Genomic DNA, 21118 nt, shown 5'->3' with positions numbered 1-21118 from the left:
TTCCTGCATCTCACAGTATAATTAAACAATTTTATAAAGCTTTATACACAGTACCTCTGAATGTTACACTTTGAAGCAAATGTAGTTCCTGCTCTTGACAATAGTGGACACTTGTCAGTGGGTGATATGACCAAGCTGTGGATGGAAATGTACATTTTCATCCACAATAGTTTGCAGATTTATGTGACATGAAAAGAAATTTTGATGCCCAAGGGTGCTTGTTGAGGACAAATAAGATTTGTCCTCAACAAGTGCACTGAATTTTACATTGCAAAGCATTTGCTGGTAGGTTGGTATGACTAAACTAGTGAGTGGGAATATTTGTATGGCTGTCTCTAGATTTACAAAAAAATACGGTGATTCATTCATTGGCAGAAGGTATTCGGATTTGCAGCATAAAATATAGCATTGCATATCCCAATATGTGATGTTAGATTATAATCATCAATAGACTAGGCATCCAACCTGTTGATTGACAGTTATCATAACAGATATAAATTAATTATTTAACAGGTAGTGGATTGTAAAAGAACAAGTTAAACTGACTGATTCATTTGGAGATTCAGATAAATGAATAAATCAGGAAAGCAGGTTGCTGACAGATTTTTTTTTTTTTTTTTTTTTTTGTGGTCTCTTTCTTAACCTTTGCTGAACTGATTGCTAGTTTCAAATCTGTGTAGACCTGGACTCAACCATATAACTGGCATATCCACCTGTGTAATATGAGAACAGCGAACATGGCTCCCAGCCAAAACTTCATTGCAGAGAGGTATTATTTTATTATATGGAAGTAAAATTATAATTTTTTTTCACAGTCAAAGTTCACTAGAAAATTCCAATACACAGAGAAAATTTTTATAGGAATTTGTTGTAGAGGGGGTTCAACTGTATATGAACACTTACCATAAACAGATACTAAAATGATGCCTTCTGAGGTAAGCATTTGTAATTAAAGCCTTAGAAACAAGCTTTAAATTAGGAAGTTATAAAATCAAGACACCACACATTTTTTTTTTAAATGCTAAAGTCAGATATGCATTATAATATAAATAATAATAGCAAATACAAAGATAAAAGGAATAAGGATACTCATCTACTGAAGCTGAAGCATCTGTCTAAGAAATGATTATGAGATGGAGATGGCAAAATAGTATATAATTTGCAGACAGCTAAACATAGAGGTTTTCGGTTTCAGTCTGCGGTGTGAAAAAATAGGTCCTGGAAATATTTTATGTGCTTGAGTAGAGGATAATTCCTATAAGAATGATGCAGTAGCTTGCACAATGAGAAGAGATGCTTATATTAAAACTTGTGGGTCAGAATAGGAGATTTTCCAGTGTGGAAAGTCATTAAAATTAAGTTAATGTACTGTATCTTTCCTAGTTTCTTAGATTATTTTAGTCTGGAATTTACATTTTGTTGAGGTAAGTGTATAAATAACTAGAAGTTTACCAAAAATGTGAATATCATCATTATATCCAATGAACAGTTTTAAAAGAACAGGCTTTTTGTATGCCAGTAATACATTTTTTCCATGGATATTGGCAGAAAGTAATTCTGAGTAATTTGTAGAGATTTTGTAGAGAGCATTAAGGAGATCCCAACTTGGTATACAATGATGCCAAATCTACATTAGATGAGTGACCTTTAACAAACAAAAGGAATTATTCCCAAACAGAATTATCATCACATGCAGACACATCAAACCATGTAACTATACTTCATTCTGTTAGAAATCAGTGATAAACAGAAGTCTTTTGATAGGATCTTTGTGAGCCACATCGACCGGCATTGAGGAATTTGCCATCACAAAACCATGACAGCAAAGTCAATTTGCATGCAACATATAAGAAACAAAAACCATGGCCTTAAATTATTCTATTGTTTTAATTTATTTGCATTACCTTTTTCTTTGTATTGAAGATTTATGAATGATACATACTCTCACTTTTTTAAATATTTGCTTTAACCTTTAACTTCTTTTATTATTTACATTTTAGTTTTTATATTCACATGATGTAAGTTATTTTCATTGTATGTTCACGCATCTGTTCTGTGCATCATTTTGTCGTGTTTAATAATGTTTAATACTATCTATGTAAATAAAGTCTATAACTAATTGTAGGTTACATCGATAAATGCTTTCATTCTAAAGTAGAGAGAGAAAAGTGTTCTTTTTATAGAGATATATCTTTAATCAACGCGAGTATTATGCTAATACTTATTGTTCTGCTTCCAATATAACAATTTTTTTATTTAATAAATAGTAATTTAAAATCATAATAATATTTATTATGATGTTAAAAAAATATTCTTATCTTTTGAACAGTTTTATATTAATATTTATCTCATTTCACAAACCAGTTGTGCAATTTTTGCATATTCACAAAATATTCACAGACAGTTTAAATATTTTTGACCATGCTATTTGTATCCAAAAACAAATACAGGTCTTTTCTTTTCTCACACTGTATAGTTATCTTAAATATTTCGAAGAAAGAGGGACACTCCACACTGTATCCAGTGATCCTTATTTTCCCCACATGGAACATCCAAACAAGTCACAATTTTTTCACGTTCTGAGGTAAAATAAAGCGGTAGAGAGATAACATCATCTTCACGGTATGGAGATTGTGCATCCTGAAATTATATATCAGTAAGAAAAAAAAATTAAAAGCATCAAGGACATTTATGCTTAAGTGGTTTCCTTGCTTAATGCTATAATGCTAAAATATACTGAAGTTTTAATATAAGTATAAAAACTAATAAAAGAATTTCAATATTTTTCTTTTATCATTTAGACAGATGGCCTAACATATGTTTATTGTCAACAGGCAATCCAAAAAAAACAAAAAGAAGAGTGCTGTAAAATTATAATATTACCCTGTTGTATGTTGTTTAAAACAGAGCCAAGCAATGAGCATTCTGAAATATCAGTAGCTGAATCATGACAAATATTGTAAATATTTGTCAATAAATTTACTGTTCTGGCCTGGCATGTTAAAAGTTTTTTTCAGAATATGCCATCTGAACAAAATGACATATATACATTATATATGCAATGTAATCAAAAGGGTTGGGAACAACTAATTTTTTGGGAAATGATGAAGCTTACCAACTATTTGGATGGATCTCCTTCAAATTAGTATTCTGTACATACCAATTTCAACACTTTTGTAACTTCTAGAAGCATTCCTGATAGGCTTTTTTCTAAAATTTCTAATTGTTCCTGCATTATGTTCTGAATAATTTCTTCAGTTGTTACAAATCTGTGACCTAGGCTGCTTTAAGCTTAGGAAACAAAAAAAAAAAAAAAAAAAAATCACAGGGAGCTAAATTCATTGAGTATGGAATACGGAGGAGAACAGTGATGGGCACTTCCAGAAATTCTTGAATGGAAAGCACAGAGCATGCAGTGGTGTTGTTATGATGCAAGTGCCAATTTTCCATTAATTCCATTAAGCCCACTTTTCTGGCCATTTTCTCCAAACAACATTGCACAATCACCATAGAGAACTGTTTGGTCATGATAAGCACGATCTTTACACGTCAATCAATCAATCTTTATGTGTTATTGAGATTATCTTAGAACAATAATACTGAGTCACTGGGAAACCAGGAAATAAAATATAAATGGTTGGGTTAAAATCACTTAATGTCTAATTAGAACAAAATAAAAGTAATAGTAATAGAGGCATGTGATACAAGAAAGCAAGCATATGAGCTTATGTAGCATCAGCCAAAAAAAAAAAAAAATTCACACAACCATTCCCTCTAGAAGTTTGTCCAGTTCCTCATTGAATTTATTTAAGCTATCAACTTCCACAACAACAGATGGAAGTTTGTTCCAGCAATTAACCACCCACTGGCTAAAGGCAAATTTCTGCACATATATTCTACAATTGTCTTTTCTCAATTTTAATTTATGCCCCCTTAATATACACACAAAAGCTTTCAGATGATATTGTCCTTCTTCAGTTGTAATAGTTAACCATTATTGTATAATACAGAACATTTTGTGCATGCCAGATTATCTTGCTTTTTTGGGTCCTGGAGGAAATGGAACTTCCATTGAGAGAATTGGGCCATTGTTTCCAGATCATAGTAATGCATCCACAATTTGTTACCGGCAATGATGGAAGAAATTGTGGATTAACAGCAGCAAGCTGACAAAGATCCTGACATGTGGGAAGAACCCACATGTCGGGATCTGTGATTGTGATATACACTGCATTCCCAAATTTTGTATTAAATGTTGATTGACATGTCCCACAAGAAATGTTTCACTAGTACTTTCATGGATAGTTAAGCATCGACCACGTGTTTGTGATCCTGATCAGATCACAAACACGAGCAATTGAATAACTGATTTTTAAAGTTGAAGGGTGGCCAGGGCAAGGATCATCTTTATCAGACAAGTGGCCCTCTTTAAACTTAGCAAACTACTGAAAAGTCTTTGAACAACACATGGCATTGTCTCTAAAAGCTGTTTTTAACATTTCATGGGTTTCTGTTGCACTTCTTCCGAAACAAAATTTAACGTGTCTGCACTTTTTGTTCACACCTTGTACACAGAGTGTCCCGTAAGGCCAGTCTCAAAAGAAAATATAACTTTAGCTCTTTTTTTATTACAGATATAATAACATCTACTGAATTATAATAAATAAATAAATTTCTGTTTATTTTCAAGATAGCAGAGGCCAGAATATGGGGAGGATTCAATAAAGATAGGAACTGTTCTGCATCCTTCTAGCTTTAGCCAGAGACAGGCAACTAAAAATTTCATTGATATTATCCTGTTATACCATGACTTGAACAGTGATACTGAAAATAGCATTGATGTGCTAGGTTTCAAGAAGTCCATAATGATCAGCAATAGAGACTGCATGTAGTATTGGACTTTTGAAGACATAAAAATAAATAAATAAATTTAAATTTATTCTCAATATGACCAAGGTCAGAAGAGCAAAATAGTGCAATATATCATGCAAGGTATATTTATATAAGAATTATATGGGGATAATACAGATCAATGGCTTTAATTTTTTGAAACTGTCAAAAACGAACTTAGCTGATGATATCATATTTCCATCTAAATGGATATGTAAGCCCCCAAAATACTGTGTATAGGCAGTTGCCGCTTTACGAGTTCTTTTTTTCAAATATCAAGTATCTACAGAAACATTAATTGTGATAAATAAATAGAGGCATGGCAATACATTACTACTGTGCGTGTGTTTATTTGTTCAGGCAGAGATAACAAGGGAGGTCTAACTCTTAAAGAATTTTGGAAAGAATTCCATATTTTAGATGCAATCAAAGTAATAAAATGAGCCTGGGACAAAATTGCAGAGAAGAACATGAAGGGTGTTTGGAATCAACTCTGTCATCAGTTTATTGATAATTTTGAAGGATTTCAAGAACCAGCAAAGATCATACAAAATGAAACAGAAACGGTCATTAATATTGATAACCAATTGCATCTTGAGGTTTCTACAACTGATGTCACTGATCAGTTTGAAACACACAATGGAGAGCTCACAAATGAAGACCTTGAAATGGCAAATTGTGAAGAAGCTAAGGAAGCATAAGATTTAACAGCTGAAACTCCTGTTTGTTCCTTTACTCTCAAGGGGCTTGACAAAGCTTTTCAACACATAGAAAAAGCAATTGAGATTTTCGAGTCACAAGATCCAAATTTTGTGCGCACCAGAAAAGTTGCAATAGACTTAAAACAATACTTGTGCATGCTATCATGAAATTTATAAAGAAAACAGAAGACTGTCTTGGAAACAAACGACTCTTGAAGCATTTCCAAGGAAGAAGACTCCTCCTTGTGCTTCTAACAAACCAACAAGTGCTGAGCCAACAATGAGTGAAGAACCATCAATGAGTGTGCATTTAGTTGATGATGATGAAGAATAAACATTCCTTGACATTTGTATGACATAAATATTTTCTTTATTATTATAATTTACTTGATTTTAAAGGTTATGTTTTCATTTCTTTGGATAAATAAATCATTGTTTAAGCATAAACTATTGTTATGTTGACCTTTATTTAACATTACTATGTTCAAATTTTATTGTTGAGAACATAACTCGCTAACATTACATCTATGGGAAATAAATAACTCGCTAACATTACATCTATGGGAAATAAATAACTTGCTAACATTACATCTATGGGAAATAAATTCCTGCTTTACGAGTGCATGCTGGGAATGAATTAACTTGTAAAGTCAGGCACTACCTGTAATAGGCATAGGATAATTCTTTGTACTGCTGCTGATGCGTATCAGTAAACTTCCCGAAAATAATGGCTTGGTGTGGCATTCATGGAAACATTGTTTTGAGGCTGTTATTCCTATAAGGAACAGTGAATACTGAACAAAGCTCCAACTGCTGCATTATATTTCGTTACATAGATGAAATATCACTGGTAGTAATAAGTCAGTTTACTTTCAGCAGGACGGATCACCACTTCACTCAGCCATGAGGCATGACACTGACTGAATTAAGTATAATGTGCACATGGAATTATTGGATCAATTTTTTAATGGAAAAGTCACTAGTGACCAATGGCTGTAGCTCCTCTACAATAACTTCATGCCTGCTATTTGAGGAAACCACACAGGTCACTGTCCTTTCATTTAGATTGTATGAGAGGTTTGGTTAACCTAGGCTTAAATATACAAAATGGTGGTCTTAAATGTAAGTCTTCTCGAATTGCTGTAAATCAATTTGAATAATAAATTCTGTAAAAATGTTCCTAATTGATTTAATTTGTAAAATAATTTATTTTTATATGCAGTATGACTTATACTAGCCAAGTGTTTTATATAACAATTGTTTTATCCACTGTACTGTGAAGCAGATAAAACACTTCACAATATGTGGGAGCTTTGTCTAAAGCAACAGCTTTTACAAAATGACTTGACATCTACATGTAATCCATAGTGCCATGAAATCTTCCTAAACTCTGTCAATGTGCTATAGAAGGCAGTGTTTATGGAAGTACCTTTTTGTGGGAATTATTTTCTAAAAGCCCGCGTCTGAAGTATGAAGCTACTTTTAAATTAAAAATTACATTATCTTTATTTGGTGCTGCAAATTCTAAAGTAAAAAAAAAAAAAAAAGTAAAGCGCAGCCATTATCAACCCACTGCAGGATGGAAGCCTCCTCAACAATTCATGCTGAGGGAAATGGACTGTAATCTGCCACGCTGGTCCAGTGCGAGTTGGCAGATCGACCGTATTCAGCAGTCAGGGGCTTGAACCCCGGTCTACTCAAAGAGTGCGTGCTACTGCACTCCCACTCCTGCCCACTCGGCTACGGAGAACACTTAAATTCTAAAGGTTACATATTTAATAGTGTGTGTTTCTCAGTGAGAAAATTGAAAATATTGGTGGGGGGAGCATACTGAAAATTTCTTATAAATGGACCCCTCTGTAAGTGACTGTAACACACATATCTATAATTTTATTAATACGTTTGCTGCCACCTAAATTTGAAAAGAACCCATTCAATGTGCCATAATTTTTAGAATATTGAAAGAAATCAACATTCTGACATCCCCAGCATTCTGAAAATTCATATGTAATGGCTGAAAATTACAAGTTCGGAATTCACTGCCTGAAGCAGAAACTTACTTTTTGTGCGTAGCTGTAAATCAGTACAAATATTACAATTTTATAAAAAGTTTATTCATGTACATAAACCAACATCAACACAAGCAAAGAACAAATAAAACTGTGTGCCAAGTCTAAACAAAAGCCAAGCATTATTGTAAAGCACTCAATCAGTGCCAGTATTGAACAGCTGCTAATTTCATATGCCTTTACATTTATGGCAAGGAGCCTCCATAGCCAGGTGGGCAGGAGCAGCAGTGCATAGCACGTGCTTCTTGATTAGACCGGGGTTCGAGCCAGTGACCACCAAATACGGACGATGCGGAAAGGTCAGGAAATGACCACCGCATATCCCCGGAGCAATATGGCCTTAGTTGCTAATGCTCCTAAAAAAACCAAATAACAATAACAACATTTATGGCACATTTTGAATGCAGATATGCATTTTGGCACATCACTCCTAGTACTGTTTTATGCATATATATGTAAAAGCAGTGAAAATGTTAAACTGACAAGGGCCACTTTAGATAAAAATTCATCACCCTCTTCAAACAGGACACACCTTATTCTACAAAGGGTGAAACATCAGCCATTCTAAAATTCTTAGTGTTTTCCAGGTATCTGTTGTCTTCTCAGTCATATAGTGAATCTATAGCTTGACATAATCAATACTGCTGTGAGGATCTGAATATAAAGACATTTATTTAAGATTATGAAATCAAAATGTTATAATACAAACATAGTACTCACACTGGAGGCGATATTGCAGATAATGTGTGGCAATCATTTGTGAATACTATTTCAGTTTACACATTTTAATCAGCTAATAAAAACATCTTAAAATCATCTCATGTAGCTCTCAATCCTCAAGTTATAAAATATAAAAAAGAAAATATCATAATATTATAAAACTTAAACATCTAAAGGCCATATCACAATATAAGATTTTATAATACCAGTTATGAAGAGAGAATGCAAATTGTTAAAAGGAGTGGGAAAAGATTATCAAAATTAGTTTCTTTTATGAAGTTGCATTTTAGATGCTCATCAATGTACTGACATTTAGAAAGAACCTTTTGAATGCTACAAGAGAAGTCATATATAAAACAAATACTATATATCTCAACATCTAAAAAGAAATCATTTTAGTACATCAAAAATCTCTGAAAGCAGTGTTAATAAATAAAAAAAATTATTAACACATATAACATACAGCTAATTGTTAAATCTAAATTTTTAAATGTTAATTTTGCAATTCATATTTATATTTAATATTTAGATCAAGAAAAGGCTGATGCTCTGACCTTTGGTATCCATGCAACATTGCATGGAGGTGCAGGAGAGACAGCAGGAGAATTATGTTGGCAGTCAGCTAAATGATTTCCATCAAAAAGACATCCCTCTAACTGAAGCCCAGTTAGTTTAATCAGACATTTTGTTCCAGATATAGACCCCATCCAAGAACATACAAATTTAAGGTTATCTACAGGTTGATGAAGCTCTCTAAGCAATGAAAAAAAAGTCATACACACACATATATATATAAATAAATAAATATATATGAACTAAAAGCAGCTGTACATATAATTCATTAATTATATAATTAATTACCATATATGAAAACTGCAAGAGAAAACACACAAATCACAGTTATTATTATTTATTTTCCAGTCTCAGGTCAAAAATTTCTGTTACATTGAAAATTGGTGCAACATCTGGAAAATATAAAGTTCAGGAACATATATTATATTCATTTTGAAAATTTTTGGAACAGTTTTTATATATACAAGAAAATACAAAATTTCTCTAAGCTGATTTATTGAATTAGGAATTATCAGAAATTAACCGATGTAGAGGATAATACCTAAGAACCCCACGAATGATGGAAATAATATTATACCAATTTCATTAGGAAAAAAAAAAAAGAAAAAAAAGAAAGTTCTCTTCTTAAAGCAGATGAATGAAATATTTAGTTTTTGATGCTCTTGATACATTACTGTAAAAGAATCTGTGTTGGCTATCAAATATCCATTAGATCAGTGGTTCCCAACCCTTTTTGAATCACAAACCCCTTTCAACATAATGTTTTTAAAGCGAACCACTAAGTCTATATTCTCTGAAATCGTATAATCTTTCTGAATTTTTATTACAAAATATTTCCAGTACTACATTTTTATAAGCGACATAGCATAATAATAATTTTTATTATTAAGTGTCATTTATACTTTATAAAGCATTTATTAATCAGTCCAAACTGGATTCCGAACAGGATAAGAGTATAAAACTTACTTCTAGTCCAATGGTAGTGGTAGTGGTAGTAGTAGTAGTAGTGATGCAAGAAAGCAAGTGTATGAGCTTATGCAGCATCAGCCAAAAAAAAAAAACACACCATTCCCTCCAAATGCCTGTCCAGTGCCTCCTTAAATTTATTTAACCTATCAACTTCCACAACGACAGATGGAAGTTTGTTCCAGCAATTAACCACCCGCTGGCTAAATGCAAATTTCCGCACATCTATTCTACATCTGTCTTTTCTTAATTTGAATTTATGCTGCCCTCTTAGGTTCGTAATCAGAACAAGTGGAAGGATCCCATCAGAATTCAGCGTGCTCAATCCATTCAAGGCCTTATACACCTCAATCAGATCACCACGCAGGTGCCTAGTCTCCAGCCACTGCAATTTGCAGAACTTAAGCCTCTCTTGGTAAGAGGATCCCTTCATTCCCCTCACCAATCCTGTTGCCATTCTCTGTACACACTCAAGCAAATCTACATCCTTCCTAAAATGAGGCCTCCAGACCTGTACACAGTACTCAAGGCATGGCCTGACCATTGCCTTATACAGAGGGACAATCACCTCCTTTTCCCTGCTAGCAAAATTCCTATATATCATTGACAAAACCCCATGACCTGCCCTGGCAGCCTGTCTGCATTGCTCAGAAAACTACATATCTGACTGCACAATTACTCCCAGGTCTTTTTCATTTTCTACCACCTTAAGTGTAGTACCACACAGTTGGTACTTTTCTCTCGGGTTACTTCTACCCATATATGCAGTACTTTGCATTTGTCAAGGTTAAACTTCATTTGCAACTTCTCAGCCCATCTGGCCAAATTATCTAGATCCTGTTGCAGTAGCACACTGCCATTACTGTCATTAACAAACCTGCCAACCTTTGTATCATCTGCAAACTTTGACACTAAGCCTGATATACATTCATCAATATCACTAATAAATATACAAAACAACAGTGGACCCAACACTGAACCCTGTAGGACTCCACTAATAACATTAGTACACGAAGAGCAGCACCCATTGATTACCACCCTCTGTCTTCTCCCACTTAACCATCCTTTTATCCATTGTAGCAACTTACCCTTAATACCATTCTGCTCCAATTTGTACAATAGTCTTCCATGCGCAACAGTGTCAAAAGCTTTCCTAAAATCCAAATATATGATATTAAAATTATTTTTTGCATCTAGTTCCTTTGTAACCACATCATAATAACCAATCAAATTTGTCAGACAAGACTTTTACTTAACAAACCCATGCTGTGTCTGAATTATTTTCTTGTCTAGATGATCCTGCAATACATTTTAACCAGTGACTCCATTATTTTACCTGGAACAGAAGTTAAACTAACTAGTCTGTAATTACTCGTGTCACCCTTCGATCCCCCTTTATGAATTGGGGATACATTTGCACATCTCCAGTCTGTGGGAACCTCCCCTGAGTCCAAGGATGCTCTCATAATTATGGCTAAGGCTTTGCTTAGTTGCTTTGTCACCTCCTTTAATATAACTGGATAGATTCCATTCACCCCAGGTGCCTTTCTTATGTTTAACATCAACAATTTCTCCTCCACTTTACTCTCAGTTATTACAAAATCATTAAGCACCCTGCTACAATTTGATAACCTTCTGCCATTTTCAAACCTTAATAATTCCTCTTGTGTGAATGTAGATGCAAAATACTCATTCAGTTTGTTTGCTATATGAGCAGGATCATCAACAGTTGAACCATCGATATCAAGTGGACCAATCAGATTCATCCCCTTCCTTTTACATTTATATAAGTAAAGAAATCCTTGCTGTTTTTCTTAGCATCTTTTGCCAAAGATTTCTCGTAATCTGCCTTCGACTGCCTAACCTCCTTTGTGACCTGATTACAGACTAGCTTATATCTGCCATAGGCATCTGAGTCGCTTGATAATTTATATGCATCCCATGCATTTTTCTTCTCTGCCACGAGTCTCATTAGTTCATTTGACAACCATTTAGGCCTAAACCTTGAACAATATTTCTTAATAGGTATGAAACTTTTAGTAGCATCCACGATTAATTCCTTGAATGCTTTCCACTTAGAATTTACTGTTGGTAACATTGTCAGTTTTTTCCACTGTACAGAATTTAAAAACTATCTGAGACCACTGTACTCACCTTTACGGAAGCAAAAACCCTTTCCTTTACCCCTGGTGGTAATTATATCTTTAAGTAAATTCCACATCAGTACACTGTGATCACTGCCACCTAGTGGTTCCTTTATCTGCAAATTCTTAATACACGAATGACCACTGCTGATAACCAGATCAAGAGTATTAACCCTCTCTGGTTGCCTCTTGAACATGCTGCAGCAAAAAACAATCATCCAATAAATCCACAAAAGTCTTACTAGTGTGTGAGTGACCAACCCACAAATTCCAGTCAATATTTGGGAAGTTAAAATCCCCCATTATAAGACATTCTGATTTACTAGCCCACTCTATTTCTCTGTACAATTGTTCATTGTACTCATTTGATTCATTAGGCCTATAACACACTCCTACTCTTATTTTTGTTTTCACAGTGCTTATGTAACACCAAACTGACTCAACAGTGCACTGTTCATCTATATCAACTGGATACACTTCTTTTGATTTTATGTTTTTCTTAATTAACAGCATAACACCTCCTCCCTCAAATGACCAGAATGGTTGGCTACAGACCATTCTGGTCTCTTTACAAAACTATTGGCTGCAATTTTTGCCCATCCTGTTCCTACTTCTGTCAAAACCAGATGGTTCAGTTGCTACATAAGCCAAAGATAAAGCTGAACTGTTGGCATCCTATTTTACTTCCAACTCATGTACTGATGACCTTGGTAAATCACCTCAAACCATTCCAGTACACTCCATTTAATGCCTCTTGTGGTTTTGTTTAAAAGGATGCCAGAAGGATTTTGTTGAATCTGATGCTAAGGAAGCTCCAGGTCCTGATGGTATTTTTCCACTTGTTCTCAAAACTTAAGCTCCTGAACTTACTTCTGATCTTTGCTGTCTTGTTTCACTTTCTTATTCCAAAAGTGTTTTTCCTTCTGCTTGGAAATTTGCTCATATCCAGCCAGTTCCTAAAAAGGGTGACAAATCCCTCCCATCCAATTATCATCCCATTGCAATTACTTCTACTTTTTCTAAAGTAATGGAGAAATCAATTAACCGCCAACTCTTAAACTATCTAGAAACATTCCATCTGATCAACGATCGCCAGTATGGATTCCATCAGTGTCAATCCACTGGTGATATTCTGGCTTATGTTACCTATTTATGGACAAATTCAATGGAAAAGTTGGGTGAAACACAAGCAGTTGCTCTTGACATCTCCAAGACTTTCGTTCGTGTTTGGTATAAAGGTCTTCTAAATAAGCTTCCATCCTATGATTTGCCAGCTGTTTTTTGTAATTGAGTATCCAGTTTTATCTCTGACCACTCACTGGTTAATGGTAGACGGCTTACTGTCTTCTAACTTCTCCACCAATGTTGGTGTTCCCCAAGATTCAGTTCTTTCTCCCACTTTTTTCCTCTTGTATATTAATAACCTTCTTCCATTGACTGGAAATCCTATCCATAGTTTTGCTGACGATAGCACATTGCATTCCTGTTTGAGAAAACTTGCCCTGCTCAAACAGCTTTAACTTCTCGAATATCCACTACCATTTCCTTAAATGCTTATCTCCAGTGGGGTAAAGATAACTTAATTTCAATCCTTCTAAAACTCAATTCAGTCTTCTATCTCGCAAAAAAGGATTCTTCTGCTCCTATGTTTATCTTCGATGAGGCTCTGATTTCTAAGCAAGATCTTGGGGATTACTCTGACTTCTAATCTCTCCTGGCTTAATGCACATTACAAATATTGCTTCCTTTGCATCTAAAAAACTTGGTTTTCTCTTTTTCTCTTGGCGTTACTTTTCTTCCAAACGGTTGTTGTCTCTGTAGAAATTGCAAATCCGGCCTACCACGTAAAATTGTTCCCACATCTGGGGCGGTGCCCCAAAACCTCTCTCAGGCTTCTAGATTCCATTCAAAAGAGAGCAATTAGGTTAATTAATGTCTCATCTCTAACAAACAAAAAAAAAATCATGATATTAGGGTCACCTGTAAATGATTACATCTACCCATATATTTATTGTGTCTGAAACCGACTAACTCAGCAAGGGAGTGAAAAAAGCCCATTAAAATTCCTCATATCATCGACGGATTTGAATCGGGGCTTTTTCCACCAGGTGTGCTACCGCACAACAGTCTCATCTCTAACAGAGTCTCCCCACTCTTTGTCTCATACACCTTTGTATAGATACTTCCACTGGCACTGTTCTTCTGAATTGGTTACTATAATTCCCGCTCTCTCTTTCAAAGCAATCCGAACACATGCCGCAACCAGTCAACATCCTTTTACTATCCAAGTTCAAACTCACAGAACCAACTTTTCTTCTTCCTCATTTATTCATTCAATTTCCGTTTGCTGGAATACCCTACCTTCTTATATATTTCCTGAAAATTACAATCAACAGAAGTTCAAGTCTAATGTCAACAAGTATCTTCTTTCAATTTTTCAACCTTCAACCCATGCACAGTACTAAGTACTATAGGTTCTAAAAAAAAAAAAGTACCTGTACATAACAATGAGAATGGTCCTTGAGAATCAAAAAAAAAAATTAATATTCAAAATATATTCATTTAAGATATACTGTAAAATAGTAAACTAATTATAAGGAATTGGGAGAGATGCAGTTTCTTTCTTTGGCAATTTTTACTTTTTATTTAATTTGATTTTACTTTATTGTTTATTATTAGTAATATTTTGTAGTTTACAATAATATACCTATGTAAATCTAAGCAGACACCAATATAGAATTTTTAGTGCGAACCCCAGGGGGTTCGAGAACCACCGGTTGTGAACCACTGCATTAGATGGAAGCATAATTTCTGTAAAATGATTCAAATGAAATGTAGAATGAATATTTAGATCATGCCTAGAATCTTTTTTACTGAAAAGGTTACTGCATCATTTATGAATGAGTAAAGAGAATGCTGTAAATATTTTAATGCTCTACTTCCCACAAGTTCCAAATTAATTCTTTACTATTTTGCTATTGGCATAAAGTTTGTTTTATATGAAATATGTATTGCACTATATCGCACCATTACATGTGATATCAGAATTATATTCTTAATAAGACTGGGTTTCTTTGATAAGGATTATTTTAGAAACCATTTTTATGAAGGTTAAATTCCTAACAGAAATGGTTTATGAAAAAGGAAAACAAACCTGGCTGTCTGTTGTCTCAGTGCATTCAGGAATGTGTCTGGATGGAATAATTCAGATAAATCCAAAGGATTACTTAGCAAATGACTTGCTTCAGCATGTTGAAGCCATTTTTGAATAGCTTGGGCTTTGGCCATAACACTTCGAAGAAATTGCAGGGGATCTTCAGGTCCATTCCACATTTTCTGCCAAACAACAGGGGTCTAAAGGATATGGAAATAAATCATGTATGGATTAAATGATTGTCTATTTTTGAAGTATAATTTAAAGCTAAATACAAAGCTATAATAATTCACTGCATTAACTCCATATTCCCAGCTGATGCTATCTTAATATATATATCAAAAATGATTAAGAGGAGTGAAAGTGAAATTATCATAGCAAAGACTTGCTACAATAATTTAACTTATTCCTTACTTTTCACCCAACACTTTTATATATGGTTAAAAAGGCCTATGCGCTCCGGATTCATATTGGTAAAATAAAATTACGGCTTTCTCAGAGCGAATTGTAACAGGTTTAATTCTAGTTGCATTTAGTCTTGCAGGTTAGTGCAGTCTAGGTTTAAGTATATCATTTCTCTATATTTTTCACTTTGGTTTATTTCAAGTACACAATGTGAAGTCAATGCAGTGGCATAGCAGGCCATATTGGCTTAAAGAATGCCATTCACTGGATTATGTCTAGCCTCCTGTTGGAAAGAAGCGCTATCCTCTGTTGCATTACATGCATGCAGCACATCAGACCTCTTGATCCCTTTGCATAGGAAGACTTATCATCTTCCATATTGTATATCAGATTTGTCACCTTTCAAAGTTAAGTATTTAATTTCTTTATATTTTTCTAAATTTCTGAAATTTCATTTGCTGTTTATTCTATCACCTTTATAAGTTATGCGTGCATGCACACACAAAGAAAAACATAAATTAAGAGTAAGCTAGTAAGAGTAAAATGAAAAATTCTTCTTTTTTAAACAATAATTGGTACTTAAAAAAACATGTATCGCAATTTAAGCATTCAACCCATTTGTACACCAGATTTTTTTTACATTGCTCATACCATAAATTTGCACCCATTTCCACCTCTCTCTGACATTTTTTAATACACTTTTCTCCATATTATGCTAATATTCTTCTGTGCATCAGAGGGAAGGGGGTTTAATCCCTTCCAACCACAAAAATCTGATCAAGACACATTGCTCTATAACAGTGCAATTGGAAGTTGTGTCTGACATGATTACACTTCAAATATATAAAACAGACTTAAGTGCTGACAACTGGCAAGACACATGTAAACTTGTCCAACAACATAGTAGGTATGATGACTTTCAGAGCATGTTCTGATATGGGGCATTAGTTTTATACACAAATTGCCTTTACTTTTTTTTATTTACTTTCTTAATTAGGATATTAACTTAATTTTTACATTAAAGAGAAAATCATAAATGTGAAACTGCAAAAATCTGATTTTTGTTAGAAACATTAGCAACTACTTTGAAATATATACCTCATGGTATAATAAAGAAGTGGCCAAATCATGAGTGTCCTTATTCAGCAGCATAGTTCCACGAATCACTTTACTAAGAGCAGCCAAGGAAGCATGTATACTTTGAACTAAACGAATGCCATTATAATATTCTAACTGAATGAAAGCTACTACCGGAGACTCTTTTTCAGGATGATCACAGGTTGGTGGATTAATTCTTAACTGAATTAACTGTATTCCCTAAAAGAAAAAAAAAAAAAAACACACAGAAAGGAATAATTAATGTTAAAACAACTTTTTTTTTAAAAAAAAACAAAAAAAAAAAATAATAATAAAAATAGAGCTGAAAGGTGTATTTCATCACAGGTTACTTTTAATTTTATTTCAGTGGTATAATTTATTTGCATTAGTATTAGCAAAATTATGCAAGGAGGCAAAGATTATGTAACTTTAAAATACAATTCTTGTTTAACATTAACTTTAATCCATGTATTCCTTATAAACTGTTTTTATTTTCATGATTTAGTAGTGGCAATTGATGCAAGGAAGCCAGCTTATACAGCATTAGCCAAAAAACCTCGCCATTTATCTATCCCTTCTAATAATTTATCTAATTCTTCCTTAATTTATTCAAACTACTGATTTCAACAACACAAGATTTGTTTCAATTATCAATGACTTTCTAGGTGTAAGCAAATTTTCAACCATCCCATTCCAATTTAATGTTGTGTTCCCTTGTGCACATCATCTAAGAAAGAGTATGAATGTCATCAGCATTAAGTTTACTCAATCCATTTAAAGCATTAAACACATCAATCAAGTTGCCTTCACAGGGGCCTAGTTTCAGGAGCTGCAATTTGCAGGACTCATCTTTCTTGGTAAGAGTACCAAGAAAATCCCTCACTAATCTTGTTAGTTTTCTCTGCACCTGTTGCAACAGGTGCAGAGAAGACTAACATAATTTCTTTGTCTCTATTACCAAAGTAGCTGTATGCAAGGGTGGCTGTGGGATTTTGTGGCCAAGTGCAAAATAAATATGAGATGGCAATTAGTATTCAGAGGCTAGGATGACATTATGAGTATTGATCCAGTCAAAGGAATGGTTGAGTGGGAGAAAAGAGAGAGAGAGAGAGAGAGAGAGAGAGAGAGAGAGAGAGAGAGAGAGAGAGAGAGAGAGAGAGAGAGAGAGGTAACTAATGGACACTGCTCTTCGTAGATTAATGTTATTAGTGGAGACTCTCAGGGTTCAGTGTTGGTCCATTGTTGTTTTCTGTATTTATAAATGATATTGATGATGGTATATCAGACTTAATGTCCAAGTTTTCGGACGATACGAAGGTTGGCAGGGTTGTTAAGGATACTAATGACAGTACGCTGCTGCAACAGGATCTAAAAAAGTTGAGCAGATGGGCTGAGAGGTGGAAAATGAAGTTTAACATTGACAAATGTAAAGAACTATATATGGGAAGCAGTAATCCCAGAGTAATGTATCAACCCTGTGGTACTACACTGACATTGGTAGAGAATGAAAAGGACCTGGGGGTAATTTGCAGGCAGATATGAAGTTTTCTGAGCAGTGCCGACGGTCTGCAAGAGTAGCTCACGGTGTCTTGTCAATGATATACAGGAATTTTTCTAGCAGGGATAAGGAGGTGATTATCCCCTTGTATAAAGCAATGGCCAGGCCACACTTTGAGTATTGTATACAGGTCTGGAGGCCTAATTTTAAGAAGGATGTAGAGCTGTTGGAATGAGTACAGAGAAGGGCAACAAGATTAGTGAATGGAACAAAGGGTTGCTCTTACAAAGAATGGCTTAAGTTTTGCAGATTACAGTGTCTGGAGACTAGGCACCTGCGAGGTGATCTGATTGAGGTGTATAAAGCGTTGAATGGTTTGAGCATGCTCAATGCTGATGGAGATTCTTCCTTTTGCTCAGAATAATCATCTGAGAGGGCATAAATTCAAATTGAGGAAAGACAGTTGTAGGATAGATGTGCGGAAGTTTGCCTTTAGCCAGCGGGTAGTTGATTGGTGGAACAGACTTCCATCTTTTGTTGTGGAAGTTGATAGCCTAAATAAATTTAAGGCTGAGCTGGACAGGTATTTGGAATTAACGGAGGGATGAAATGGGAGCGGGTTTTTTATTGATTTATTTTTTTTCTGGCTGATGCTGCATAAGCTTGCTTTCTTGCATAATATGCCTATACTAATGCTAATGCATGTGAGATTGAGTGCCGTGAACTTCCTGTATTTATTTAGACTGCCATATACATGTATCTACATGTATATGGCCATATACATGTTCATTGCCATGAAGTAATACAATCAGCATTATTACAGTAAAGGTTCTCCTTTTCTCTTTCCCTTTTGCCTATCACCTCTGGATTCATATTCTTAAGAGGGAAGAGTTTATGCATAAATTCCAATTTAATGAGTGAGGATTGAATACAAAAAATGTTTTCTAGAAGTCTGTTTCCAAGCAGATGTTTTCTTTTGAGCAGAACTTTTCCTTTGTAATGAGGCTGAAAGACAGCCATATTCAGTTACAGTTAGCCTACAGGGCGATCCAAAAATAAGAATGAGAGGAAAAAAAAAATAATAATTGTGCACTTGTGAGACAGAATCACATATTATTTTAGACTTATGGGTTAAAATTTTTTAAAACAATGATAATTATTTTCCTGTTATTATTATCTTTGGCTAAGCAGGTTCAATAATAAAAGTTTGCAGTGAGTCGCAATGACTTTAAGCCTGCTGCTGCTATGGCAGAGAACTGAATGGAAATTTTAATATCTTTTGTTCTCAAAAGGTTCTTGATTGTACTGCATCTTGAATGTAGGAAATATATAAAATAATTAACTTAATTTTTTTTCCTTATAACAACTAAATAAACCATCAAACGTTGAGGGTTTATTTTGGAGAATGACAGGTAATATATTTAATTTTCTTGGCACTAAGTAAAAAATCAGAAGTCAAAATCAAAGGGTACAATCCATGCTATTTTAATCCTTAGCTCTTATATCAGCATGTTCTCAAAGACCTTAGCCTTTTAGTCCTTACAGTTCTCAAAGATCTTAGCCCTTTATCCTCAAAAATAATGTACCTTAGTGTTGCCACTACCTGCTTGTGTTTTGATGGTCTGCAGGAGAGCCCACAATGTCATTGGTCAATTTTTGTAATCTATGATGTTTGCAGAAACTTTTAACTACACTCTGCTTAATGCCTTAGGACAGTGATTTGTGGCTGGGCTAGGTGCAAATGTTCTAATTGTCATTATTAGCACTTGATCATTACACCAGCTTATAATAACCAGCTGAAACAAAACCTTAGCAGGGGTGTTTGTATTTCAAGTGATGGGCAAGTGTATACATTCACTTATATTTTAAAAAAGTAAAACTGTGTTTCAATAACAAAAACTAAATATTATATAATTATGTAGGACAAAAGAACAAAAATTAGAAAAATTTATAAAAACAATTGGCAGTATATGACACAGATTTAAGAAAATATGGAAATTTGATATTACAAAAAAAAGTTCTCTCATAACTTGTTTTGTTCAAAAACTTTAGCAATTGTATAGCTTATGCTTGCAACCTCAGCATTTGCTGTTTTATTTTATTTCCATTCCTTTTCATTAAAATACTGCAATTACCGTATTTTCCGGCTTATAAGATGCGGTTTTTTTCACGAAGAAATACTCGGAAAATCACCTTGCGTCTTATATGGTCAATGTCAGATTAGGCCTAAAGACTACCGGCAATGCATTTTCGATGACGCAGTGATGGTAAACTGAGTTCTGAAAACTTCCCTTTGAAATTCACACCAATTTTACTTAAGATTTATCTGTTGAAATATATTTTTAACAATTAACAGTGGTTACAATCTATGGCAACAATACATACCAGTAATCTTTTTTTTGTGGAAAATTTGTTGAAATCTGCGTGATATGAATTTTCATTTTCCCACGTGTTTGCTTCCTCTATAATATGATCTCGCACTTTTATGGTATGGCGGGCTAATTAGACTGGATCGGGATTTTCAATTCAAACCGTCTTTTACAAAGAGAAAGTGACGCCCGTATTTGTCTTAGGGTGAGTAAGAATTTCTGTTACGTTACTTCTGTCAGCTTTTTTCAGAAACAAACATTTCATTATTGGTTGAACATTTATCCAAGCGTATACCATTATTTTGAGAAAAATATATTACCGTATTTAATTTTATTATTATTATTTTATTTATCAATAATTTTTTATAAATTTCAGGACACCCTGTTATGATGGAGTTGTTGAGAAGGCATTGCTACACAATTGCCTTTAAATTACAAGTAATAGAATTTGCAAAGCAATATGGAACCGTGCTGTTGAAAGACATTTTGGACCACCTCCTACCGAGAAAATGGTATATGTGCCTGGCGAAA

At 34.2% G+C, this 21118-nt stretch overlaps 1 protein-coding gene across 1 annotated transcript in view; it reads right to left on the bottom strand.

Annotated features, from left to right (window-relative positions):
• Positions 1–2472: 2472 nt before the first annotated feature.
• btv (dynein cytoplasmic heavy chain beethoven) overlaps positions 2473–21118 on the bottom strand; it is a 696240-nt gene continuing 677594 nt past the window's right edge. The window contains exons 69-72 of the mRNA XM_090384033.1: positions 16721–16939; positions 15218–15417; positions 8935–9133; positions 2473–2640 (exon numbers count right to left, since the gene is read on the bottom strand). Of these exons, the coding sequence (XP_090240159.1) occupies positions 2482–2640; positions 8935–9133; positions 15218–15417; positions 16721–16939 (777 nt within the window). The 3' untranslated portion in view covers positions 2473–2481. The remainder of the gene's footprint in view (positions 2641–8934; positions 9134–15217; positions 15418–16720; positions 16940–21118) is intronic.

This window comes from Mastigoproctus giganteus, chromosome 10 (genome assembly GCF_048544385.1).
Source record: "Mastigoproctus giganteus isolate SK-2022 chromosome 10, ASM4854438v1, whole genome shotgun sequence".
Lineage (NCBI taxonomy): Eukaryota > Metazoa > Arthropoda > Arachnida > Uropygi > Thelyphonidae > Mastigoproctus > Mastigoproctus giganteus.
Note: the sequence above shows the minus strand (reverse complement) of the source record. Positions and strands in the feature narration are given on the sequence as shown.